We start from the raw sequence: 12,531 nt of genomic DNA on the forward strand, positions 1-12,531 counted from the left end.
AACTGTTGTCTTCTAGAGGAAGGGCACTCACTGGCCCCCTATGGAGCATGTCAAGAAAGCAGAGTGTTACATCCCACACGAGCCTCGACTGCAACGATGGGAGGGGACGGGATACAGTTTTACTCAAAGCAAATCTTTGGTTGTGGCCACCACGGTGTACACTCTTGGGCACACCTTTTTCCCTGTAAGATATTGTCTCTTCTGTTCATGACACTTTTATCCCTGACCACTGCTGGATACCAAAATGCAGTTCTCACTTGGCGTTCTCAAATGGCGTTCTCACTTGTGCAAAACAAATATTTGGGGAAACGATTCTTCAACCAAAAGGGCACCAAACCTAAAGAATCCAAGCTAACATTGTAAGCTTGCGAGATGAAAAACAAGTGGCCAAGAGCTCCCAATAGGACCGACCCAGGCATTTACCTTGGCCTTGAGGCTGCCCTTGGGTCGGCAGGACTCCCTGGCCCAGCTCACCGTTCAGCCAGAGCTGCATGCGGATAAACGGCTCACGGCCTTTTTGTGTCAACTTGCTCCATGGCTTTGGCCGGGACAGCATGTCGCTGACGCTCCCCTGGGAGAGACCCAGCACCTGAAGGGAAACAAACAGAGGGGACAAGATTCAGCGCAGCGTTTGTTTAGAGCAGGCAAAACCCACAGGTAGCCCACGGACCCTGACTTTTCTGGGCTCTCCTGCATGATTCAGGAGGGTGAACAGGGTGAGTTGACATCTTGGAAGTTGTCTGTCTCATTTTTCAAGAGGGGAAACAGCAAGTTTAAACAGACTGGTACCCAACGGGTAAGATGTGTTGCACAACTCTCTGGGTGCCTGCCAATCCCTTCCCCATCCCCCAGTCACCAACTGGGCAGAAGATCTTCTCACGTTACAATTATCCCTTCTCACCAACTTCTTGAGATGGGGCTGGGGAGCGAGACAGAGAGACAGAATCTGCTCCTTGCACAATTTGGACAAGGAGAATCCACACCCTCAGACTCAAGAAGTTGGCAAGTTTCTGGTTTAAATAATATTACTGTATACGTTACATTACGGGTGACTTTGGGCTGTGACTGGGCATCTGATCTCCCAAATGCATTTGGATTTATAAATAAATGGCTGCAGAATATTCACTCGTTTTTGCTGCCGAAAGTCTACATGATGCACTAAAAAGACACGGCTGCCGTTTACTGATGCAGCCTTATTAGTAGATCCATAAATGTGACAAAGACCAGAGAAAACTTCCACTAGTGAATCTACCACAAATATCTACGCATTAGTTATTTGTGGCAGAAGAAAGAATGAACAGAAGAATGCCCCTTCCCCTTTGTAGCACTTCTCTGTCTGATTGCCGGAAGGCGTTCTGACTTGTTTGAGGAAAGCAGGCCAGTGGCCATTTGCACACATGCCCACGGGTGGGCTTGTACAATCAAACAAGCAAGCTGGCAATTGACCAGAATCTTAATTCTAGGTGCTACCGCTCCTTGCTCTTAACAGCAGACCTCAAAGATATGCATCTTCAGAGGCAGGGTGGGAGCAAGAAACATGTTCCTTGCCCAAACTCCTAAGAATATCTCCAGAATCTCTCTTTCTCTCTTTGGTTCTGGCGCTTCTCATTTAGCTTAGCTTAGTTTATGCAGAACTGGCTTGTCCACCCAAAGGTGTTCAAGGCTCAGGGTTCATTTCACACATGGATCATTAAAGACAGGGGTGGCCAAATTACGGCTTGGGAGCCACATGTGGCTCTTCTAGACATATTGTGTGGCTTCCGGAGGTCTCTGAGTATCGCCGTGGCCATATATTTTATTTTAATTTAGTTTATTTCCCTCCCTCCTTTCCTCCTTTCTTTCCATGTCTTTCCCTTTCCTTCTTTCTTTCCACATCTTTCCTCCCTTTTCCGTTTTTCCTTCCTTCCTTTTTTCTTTCCATGTCTTTCATATTTTCAATAAAAATGTTGGGGTTGCCAGGTCTGACCCAGAAAATATCTGGGGACTTTAGGGGTGAAGCCTAGCAAGGATGTGATGTCACTTTTGCGGCTCTCAAACGTCGGACGTTTATTCTATGTGGCTCTTACATTAAGCGAGTTTGGCCACCCCTGATTGATGAGCACTAGCAATGAGCAGGATGCTGCACATTAGCAAGCAGAGAACAAAAGAAACCCCCATAAACGACCATCTTCAATCCACCTTGCTAATAACTGACAATGGTCCATGGAATGGGGAGGGGCTCAGCGGTAAAGCATCTGCCTTGCATACAGAAGGTCCCAAGTTCAGTCCCCGGCATCTCCAGTTACAGTATCAGGTAGCACGTGATGCAGGAAAACTCTGTCCCAGACCTTGGAAAGCCTCTCCTGGTCCCAGAAGGCCACGCTGACGTGATCTGGCTCAGCGTAAGGCAACTTCATAGGTTCATGAGAATGGGAAGTCAGATGTGTTTTGATTGGAACGTAAATTAAAATCGCTAAAATGCATTCTGGGTACAAAATCGGGGACCGCCTAGTGCAAAGTTGGGAGACGTTTTCATTGAAAAGCAAGCAAACAAATATTGCCTAGCGCCAGCCACAAAGGGACCACCAAAACGGAAAACAGAACTCGGGCAAATCCTTACCTTTTCCCCAAATATCCTTTGGCAGATGCCGTTCTTTGCTAGCTTCTCTTTGACCTGACGGGTTAGCTCTATCGTATCCACTTCCTGGTACATATAAATCTCATACTGCTCGGGGGTCAGTGGCGGAACAGACGGTTTAGATGGCTTTGACAAAGGGACGATGGGGGAGGAAGGGAGGGGGCTGTTTTGAGGTGTCTCGCTGCGACTGGCCCCCGTCACACTCAGTTCAGAGCTCTGAGAATAGGGAGACTCAGCATTTGGCCACTCCTTCCAGTAGTCCGAAGAGGAGGGCCCTTGGAGTTGCTGGCCACGATCCGACCGAGACTGGTTACTGGTCTTCTCTTTCCCGCTTGGGGCTTCCTCCACTTTGGGGTCTTCGGGAGGAACTGCGTTTCTCCTCTCAGGCTGCACAGTGTTCCACCAGTGGTCCTTCCATACCCCGCTACGCCCCAGTTCATTTTTGACGTGTCTCAGCACTCCTTGCGTTGAATCGGAGATCCCATGGAGATCGAGAATGGGGGCCTCTTGGGCCTCCTTCTTCAGTCCAGAGGCGTTCTGCAGGGAGGAGACACTGGAATCCACCGACGACGAATGCTTCTTCAGGGACATGGCCAGGGGAGAATAACTGGAGACTGACGAAATTGCTGCTGCGGAGATCAGTTTCGGGGACAAAATGGAGATCTCTGTTTGGGACAGGGGGGTTGCTTTTAAGGCAGGCTCGAGGGCAGCCTGCTGTGCTTCCATTTCACGCCGGGCTTGCTGCAGGATGGAGCGAATGGCATCGTCAGAACTGCCACTGCTGGAGGCAGAAGGGGGCTGAGCAGGCTCAACTGAGGGGGGGAAACCAGACAAGAACAGATGAGATCAGGGCTACCTCTCAGGTTGCAATGCCAGCTCTCGCCAAACAAGAGATACAGACCAGAAGTACAGAAAAGAAATCTACTGATAACCCTCTTAGCAATTGTCTCGGAGAGGGTTACCTTGGCTGCACTCAAACCAACCAAAGTGTCATTTTGCAAACGTGTAGCACCCAATGCCAAGAGTTACTACAAAAGTTTCCTAACATCTTTCCACCAAAACTCTCACGATTTATTTATTTACATTGTATATAGCCTGCCGTTCTCACTGAGACTCAAAGTGGATGACTGATGAACATCAACATGAGTTGAGTTCCAAACCGTCGCCATGATTAACGGACTTATGCCTGGATACCTTATGGCGATCACAATTACCGATATTGTGAGCCACATCAAAAGGACCAGGAGAACCCAGGTCTGCCTCTGTGTGGGATGGACGAGAAGGGAAGCCATTACCGAATCATTTGTTTTGGAGAAGCAACTTCACGGATCATCTCATTAGATGATCTGTATACATAGATCTCATTAGCCCACGTACATACACTCCTTGCTTCTTTGGTGCACCCAACCATCTCACATCCCCCTCCCCCGAATTTACTTAATTTTCATATGTTTTCTTCCATCCTCCCTGTTTGCTGTGCCCACATCCTGGTGATTTTCCGTTTCCTTCTGCTTTCTCTCTGTTCCCAGATCTCTTTCAATCACTCTCCCAGGCATTCTACCTTCTGTAACAGTTAATAATCTGTCTGTGTCAACTCCAAAGATGATAGAAAATAATTAAAAAAAATGATGAGGACTAGCTTAGGGAAGTGTAAAAATATTTCTTGCATAACTACACATGTATTGGTCTTATACCAGTTTAACTGTAGGATTTGAGTCCTGTGGCACCTTAGAGACCAACTAGATTTTCAGGGCATACGCTTTCAAGAGTCAAAGCTCCCTTCTTCTGATACCAAATTGAGCTTTGACTCATGAAAGCTTATACCTTGAAAATCTAGTTGAAAATCTGTGCTGGTTTGCTGTTCTACGGCAAACCAACACAGTTACCTACCTGAAACCAGTTTAATTGTTATAGCTTCTCCTACCACAACGCTGTAGTCTCATGAGGGTGCAGAGAATTGAATCAGAGGCATCCCCTCTACCCCCTTACATTTATTTCAGCATGAGCTTTTGTGATTTGGAACTCACTTCTGACTGGATCTTGTCAAACCCTCTTTGCAACATCCCCCCCTCCCCACCCCAGTTGTGGCTGGGTATGTAACCAAGCCTATGGACGTACACCTTTCATTTACTTGAGGAAGTAAGCGCTGACTCATGAACGTTCATGTGGTAATAAGTGCTTGTAAGCCTTTAAAGTGTTAGCCAGCTCCTATGTAATTTAACCACAACACACGGCTCCCTTCCAAGCTTCTGGCAATAGTTTCTAAAAGCCAGGGATCCCGAAAGGGTCTGTGGGAAGGTGAGAAGGAGTGAGTGGAGAGAGAAACAACCGGGAGATTTCCCACCTCCAAACGTCCTTCTCCAGTTCACTATACACATGCAGGGAAGTGAGCAGGCCCGTCTCCCCAACTACTTTCATTTTCACCCATTTCATGCCCCCTGGACCACACTTCACCCCAATCAGTCTGTTTTTCAGGTCTCCCCATGTCTGGTTAATTTTCAAAGTCATATTCTGTTTGCATATATGGCGAGTGTCTTGAGTACGTAGGGATGCCTGCCTTGCTCATGGGGGGCTGGGTGCTGCTCGCAGTTGGCAAAGGGGCCAGCCGCTTAGAAGATCCCGCTATCATGCGGTGAAAAGGGAAGCGTGGCCATGAGAGCCTACCTGTTTTCTGTACCTGCAGCTCCCTTTTTGCTTGCTCTAAGATGGATTTGATCGCGTCATCGGAGCCTGCCTCCGTGGTTCGGATTCTCGTGGTGATGTTACCTGAAAAAAGTGAGAAATTAATGGCTGTTAAATAACCATGTGAGGAGTGGGGTTTTCCTTCCAGACCAGCAGGATATCAATCAAACCGAGTCAAAATCAATACGCACTGCCACATTTTGTGCTCCTATGAAGATTCAAAACTGCCTTATACTCACCTCGAAACGGCCTGAACGTTTTAATATTTTCCATTCTGAAATCTGTATTTTAAAATTTAATTATTCAAGCTTCTTATGTCCCCTCTCTCATTCTTTTTATGGCTTTAATTTGTTAAACTACATTTTTGTATAATGGATACAGCGAACAGCTCTGGGGTCTCTGGTCAAAGATTACTTATAAAGCGGCTTTTTTAAAACAAACATTCTCAAGGCAGGGTACACATTTAATGAACGTATTGAATCAGATTATCTTGGGCTAAGCATCGTCTCCTCTGACTGGCAACAGCTCTCCAAGGCCTCAACCCTACTAACCCAGTATCTTTTTAAGCAGGGATTTTTGCATACAAAGCTCATGCTCCGTCGCTAAGGCCAGGAGACCTGAATTCAAATCCCCTATCTGCTACAAAGTTCTTTGGCTGGCCCGGCACTCTCTCTCCGTCTACCTCACAGGATTGCTCTGGGGAATAAAACGGAAGAGGGGAGAACTAGGCAGGCGGCCTCCGAGTTTCTTGGAGGACAATCTACTACAAAGCCTCTCAAACTCGGAATCTTATCACAAAGACTTAAAACAATTTCTACCCAACAACAGCGAGAGAAGGAAAGCACAAGCTGCAGGCCTATTCCTTTCCCATTTTTCTTCTTCAAACAATAAAATCAACTACAAAATACTATTCTGAATACAGCACTTTATTCATTGCAGATGAGAATCGCTACGAGGAAATCCTGGCCATGGGGTGAGGTGGGGGGAACCATTTATTTACATTATCCTGATAATAATCAGAGTTGCCTCTTGTGATTAAATATAATTTTTAAAAGCCCCCCATTCAGTAAGATGAAGCATAATCCTCACTTTTAAGAAACAAAAACACAACATGCCTTACTATTTGGAAAGCTATTCTGTATGCAACCCTTAAATGTAATGCTTCTCTCGGGGCTGCTTTTAAGACACAGGAGCGAGTGAGCGCACATACACACAAACACAACTGAGTGTGGCTTGTGCACGAAGATGTAAAGCACAGCTAATGCAAGATGACGGAGAAGAAGCCTATGATCTGTGTTGTGTCTCTGCCCCCACCCGATTCCTTTAGGAACCACTACTGGAGATGGGATGTGGGAAGCATTGACTTGCAACAAAGGGCTGGCCTAAGACATTTTGGTGCCTGGAGCAGACAATCCAAATGGCATTTTGCTCCCATTCGTTTTACACCTGCAGATCATTTGTGACGTTCTCCGGTGTAGCTCTTCTGCACTACAGTGAGGCTTGTATGGGAAGGCTTACAAGGAGATCGTGCAATAATAAGTAAGATCTCACTGGCTTGGATCCCAGGGTCAATTTCTATTAATAGAACAAGGTGTGTGAGCGAATTTTCACTGATTCCCTCCTCCGGCTGCGGATGACGAATTTGCCCATCATGTGATTGGGGTCTCCCGTTCCCCAGAATCAGCATTTTGGGCTGAGCAGGAGGGGAGAGACAAGAAAGGTGCATTTCATTGGTAGAAATGCCTTCCCTTAGGCCAGATTCACAGCACCATCCAAGCCTCCATCTCTCCACTCTTCTGCCTTCCGTGGCATCCACTGGCTTCAACTTGCCTTCTGGAGGGACTGCTTTTGTTTCGCATTGCCCCCCCCCGCCCCCTGCAATTCCCCCTGGACCACTCAACAGGTGAGAATTTCTTTCTTCACATCACTTATATGCTGCCTATCTCCCCAACGGGGACCCAAATTAGCATCCATTTTATCCTCACAACAACCCTGTGAGGCAGGTTAGGTGGAGAGAGTGTAACTGAATCAAAGTCACCCAGTGAGCTTCCACGGCAGAGGAGTGATTTGAAACTGGCTCTCCCAGATCCTACGTTGAAACTCTAACCACCACATTTAAACATCAACTGTGGACTGAATTGGACCCTGCAGCCCTCTGCCACCAAGGCAGCTGGGTGGGTGGGTAGGGCCACAGAAAGCTGCCTGAGAGCCACTTGACTGTGGGCTAGTACTGGGCACAATGGCCCAGAGTACAACTTGAGTACAATTGCCCCTCCTTCACCCAGCCACCAACGTTACTTCAGCTTGAGGCTGAGATCTTCACTTGTGCCTGGAATGGGGACCAGCTAGGGTTGCCAGCTCCAAGTTGGGAAATTCCTGGAGATCTGGGGGCGGGGGGGGGGGGGTGAAACCTGGAGAAAGAGGGGTTTGGGGAGGGAAAGGACCTTGGCATGGCATAATTCCATAGAGTCCACCCCCCAAAGTAGCCATTTTCTCCAGGTGAACTGATCTCTGTGGCCTGGAGACAAGTTGTAATTCCGGGGGATCTCCAGCCACTACCTGGAGGCTGGCAATGCTAGGACCCGCCCGTGAGGCAGGAGGGCAGAGAAGAATGAAACAGACACACCAGACTGGGGCTCTCAACTGTGATCAAGAGCTGCTCCATCTCCCCATCCATGGCCAGGCAGGAGTAAGAAGCACAGCTTGGTGCGGCTGGGTTGCCTGTGGCCCTTGCTATGCAGGCCCCTTCCTGCGCTGCATCTATCCTCTGCTTGAGGCAGCCTTGGGGAGCTGGATTGGGGAGCAGGGGCCATGGCACAGCCACAGAGCACCTTCCTCAAGCAGGAGGACCCAGGTTCAATCTCTAGGGAGATGGATTTCAGGCAGCAGGTACTGCGAAAGCCTTTCGTTTGCCCGATACCCTGCCAGGCTGTTGCCAGTCAGACATGGCTAGACTTGACTAGATGGATGGATGCTTATATATGTTTATATAGGAGTTTAAGTTGATTAGTGGGACGAGAAAGAAAAGAGAGGTAGCTTGTCTGCTCACGAGCAGGGCGCTTGCTGGAGGAGCGGAGGAGCTTGCCATACCGAGAGGAGTCATTCGGCGCTGGTAAGCCAATATGCAAGCTGGTCTCGTGATGCCAGCCCCATATTAGAGATGCATGAGATGTACAGAGTTCTGCCTACGTGGGAGGTGAGACTGGTTTGAGGCAGAAGCAGGGCCTTTGTCACTGTGGCCCCCCAAACCAGAAGGGAAGGCTCCCAGAGGTGGTGTGTCAAGGCACCTCTTCCAGGCAACAGGAAAAGATGCAACATTTATCGTGAATAATCGCTGTAGCTATTCTGGCTTTGCTTGCTGCTGTTAGAAAGAGGGTTGTTGTTTTTTAATGGCTTGCTTTCGTACTTTAGAAATCACAATGTTGCTATTTTATTTTTTAAGTGGGTGGCCGTGTTGGTCTGCAGTAGAGCAACAGGATTTGAGTCCAGTGGCACCTTAGAGACCAACAAGATTTTCAGGGTATGAGCTTTCGAGAGTCAGAGCTCTGTTGCATATTCCATCTCGTCTCCCAAGCTGCCTTTGGGATACGATGAACTATAAATATAGCAAGCATAAACTAAAAACAAAACCAGCACCTTGCTTAAGGCCACCATTCCTGAGGGATGTTGAGGCAGTACTTGAACCGGGGGCTTCCTGGCATTGCATCAGCTCTCTGCCAGCTCTGAAATGAGCACCATAACATGTGGGGAGGCTGAAAGGCGGCTGGGAAAGTTAACCTTCCTGTTTGCCAATCAGTTCAAAAATCTATCGCAAGCAAATTTAAAATAGCCTGTTTTTTTAACTTTTTCCTCTTCCAGTGAACCCAGTGATCACAAGAGAAAGGCAGAAAAACACTTTAAGTGGCACGTGTTGATTTGGTCCCCATGTGCTTTCAAAATAAAGAAAATCCTGACTTCCACGGGCAGCTGGTTCCAAAAAGTAAGAAGGTACGGCAGAAAAATCCCAAGAATGGGGGAAGAACCGGGCTTCCACTGGCGGTCAGGACAGGAATATCTCTACTATCTCTGCTATTCAGAAAGCCAGCAAGGCTGTACATTTGAGGAGAGCTTTTAGTGAACAGCAGACGGAGTCCCTGCTGACATGGCTTTGCATACATCGAAGAGCCCTGCTGGATCAGACCGGTGGTCCATCTTGTTCAGCATCTTGTCTTACACAGGGGCCAACTGGTTACGCTGGAAAGGCCGAGGACTTTCCCTGATGTTGCCTCCTGGCACTGCTATTCAGAGGCTTATTTTCTCTGGATCTGGAGCCTCCATTTAGTCACCAGGGCTACTAGCGACCAATAGACCTCGCCTACACGAATCCGTCTGTTCCTCTTTTAAAGCTGTCTATGCCTGCGGCCATCGCTACACCCTCTGGAAGCAAATCCGCTGGCAGTGAATGTTATATTTTAATCTCATCTTACTTGGGCTGTTTGATTGAACCTGGTAATCTGCCTTGGGTTCCTCCTCCAGAAGGTGGGGAAAAGACTGGCTAAAAATATACTTCAGTCAGTCCACTGAGAATGCGGAGGGATGCTTTGTATTTCTTACAGAAGAAATTCAGTATCTTCTCCCCCACAAAAACCACCTTCTCCGATGCTTCTCTATGGCATCTATCAAGGATCTCAACCCCCAGCAGAAGGCTGGAGCTTCGTAAAAGACTCTCTGAATCCTTCTGCAGAGACAACATCTGAGGCAAGGATTACTTGCTAGCTAAGAAAATTTCCATTTGGGGCTCTACACATTCAGCACTGCCAACTGATTGATGATAATGCTTAGGACTTAGATCAAGATGGGTAGCCATGTTAGTCTGTCTGTAGCAATAGAAAAAAGCAAGAGTTCAGTAGCACCCATAAGACTAACAACATTTGTGGTAGGGTATGAGCTTTCGTGAGTCACAGCTCACTTCTTCAGATACAGCTAGAATGTGAGTCCATCTGTCCTTATATCTTGTGATTTCAGATGCCGAATGACAATAGCAAGTAAATGACTATAGCTGGTGAATGATAATAGCAGGCATGATTGGATTAGGTGGGATATGCAGATGGGTAGTCAGCATTGGTAATGAGACAAGAAGCCTTGGTCTTGATTCAATCCAGGTGGCTGCATGGTCTTGAGATTTGTTATCAGTTGCAATTCAGGTCAAGACAATGCATCCACCTGGACTGAATCAAGACCTAGGCTTCCTGTCTCATTATTAATGCTGATTTCTACCCAACTAATACCCCTCTGCATATCCTACCCAATCCATTCACACTTGCTATTGTCACTCACTGGCTATTGTCATTTGGCATCTGAAATCACTCCACTCTCCAAGATATAAAGACAGATGACTCATGTTCTAACTGCATCTAAAGAAGTGAGTTGTGACTCACGAAAGCTCATACCCTACAAAAAATTATGTTAGTCTTATAGGTGCTACTGGACTCTTGCTCTTTTTTTACTGCTTAGGACATATGCCGTGCTTTCAGTGTTCTAAGTCCTTTGACATACAGTACTGTGGTAATCCACATAACTACCTTGCAAAGCAGATCAGAATTACTAACCACTTAGTTGGGGGAATAGGAAGGAAAACCAAGGCTGAGAGAAAATGGCTTCCTTAAGGTCAGGCAGTGAGTTTGTGGCACAGACCAGATCCAAACTGGTACTCCCCTCTCCCCAGTCACAGCTCATTCGCTTAGCCGATGGGCTATCCCACCAGTTTCCTCACACTACGTGTTATCTAGGCAAGATCATGAGAAAAGGAAACCCTGCTTGCATCACACAGATCTCTGTGTGTGCATCAATGTGATACAGGCATGTCTTTTTATGTATCTGCTAGTAACAGAATTACTTATGGTTGTGAATAGCGAGACCCCCCCCCCCTCACACACACACACACACACACACAATAAAGCCCCAAAGTGATGGTCTCAGTAGCTATAAGCCATTTCCTTTAAGTAGAATCAACGTAGTGCAGTAAACAGAGCTTTGGACTTGGGCCAGGGAGTCCCGGGTTCAAATCTCTGCTCAGCCATGAAGCTTGCTGGGTGACCTCAGGCCAGTCACTCGCTCCCTCAGTTGAACTGACTTAATAAGAGTTGTTGTGTGGGTCAAATGGGGCCTGCAAGACAGGCAGGATACTACTGCGGTCCAGATTAATGAAAACCATTTCTCATTCTGTCTAGGTGAGGCTGAAGTTTTCACTCAAAGGAGTCAGGTTAGTATAGCACTAGAATGAGAGAGGAGGGGGAAAATCTAGAGTTCTTGTTGTTAAAACCCATGGTTTGTTTTATACTTACTGGTCCTGTGCAGACCCAGTGCTGGCTCCCTGTAAAGCTTGCAAACCAGGAGCCAGCCAAGAGAAAGCACACTTCCTCTCTCCCCTGCCTCCGGCGCAAACCCTCCCACCCTTCCTTTGACTTACCCATGGGTTCAGCATTGCACATGCTTTGACATTTACCATTGTTAACGCAACCAATATCGAACCAGGGTCTGGAAAACCTGGTTAGCGTCAACCACAGTTAGCATCTGTGCTCATGTAATACTAAAACCATGGCTAATACAAACAAAAGACAGAAGGGATGAATCTGTGCACCAGGAGAGAGAGAAAAGTGGCCCTTCCCGAGACTGGCTCTTGACTAGCAGATCTCATTGGCAGAGAGCCAGGCATTACGTGTGCACCGGGCCATTGTCTGTTTTTCCATCAGATTCCAGGCCAGAATCAAACTGCAACCTTTTTATGTTTCTGGATTAAAAAAAAAAGAAGAAAATACAGAAGACACACAGCTAAGCACACGCCACTGCCCAGATATCGACTGCAAAGAGAAACACCTGCCTGTGACGTACCTTCCGACCCATTTCTTCGTTTCGGTACTTCCTGAAATAGCCTGTTCAGGTTCTGGCCTGGATTCTCTGTTGAAAAACAAGTTCGGTAAGAACAAAACAATCAGGGGATGATGGTTCTGACAATCGTGGGCCGCGAGATGACACGAAACTGGTCTGGCTCTAGTTGGGGAGAGTCAGAGAGGTAAAAATCAAGCAGCAGGGTTTCAAACTTCCAGCCAGAGAGGCTGGGTGCCTTTAGAAAGGAAGCAAGGCAGGCCAGCTTGTTAATAAAGATTACAGCTACGCTCAAGAGAGATTAGTCAGATATAAATACACATCTCCAAAGGTATAAAAAATTGGAGGTGGATCAGTAATCCTTGCAA

The 12,531-nt window shown here is 47.2% G+C and overlaps 1 protein-coding gene across 2 annotated transcripts in view; it reads right to left on the reverse strand.

Moving 5' to 3' along the window:
- CUX1 (cut like homeobox 1) overlaps positions 1 to 12,531 on the reverse strand; it is a 332,631-nt gene that overhangs the window by 81,357 nt on the left and 238,743 nt on the right. The window contains exons 16-19 of one of the 2 annotated variants that reach the window (XM_055001347.1): positions 12,170 to 12,235; positions 5,282 to 5,383; positions 2,600 to 3,429; positions 424 to 589 (exon numbers count right to left, since the gene is read on the reverse strand). The exons of the other annotated variant lie outside the window; for it this stretch is intronic. Coding sequence (XP_054857322.1) covers positions 424 to 589; positions 2,600 to 3,429; positions 5,282 to 5,383; positions 12,170 to 12,235 — 1,164 coding nt within the window. The remainder of the gene's footprint in view (positions 1 to 423; positions 590 to 2,599; positions 3,430 to 5,281; positions 5,384 to 12,169; positions 12,236 to 12,531) is intronic. 2 annotated transcript variants of the gene reach the window in all.

Source organism: Eublepharis macularius, chromosome 17, assembly GCF_028583425.1.
Source record: "Eublepharis macularius isolate TG4126 chromosome 17, MPM_Emac_v1.0, whole genome shotgun sequence".
Lineage (NCBI taxonomy): Eukaryota > Metazoa > Chordata > Lepidosauria > Squamata > Eublepharidae > Eublepharis > Eublepharis macularius.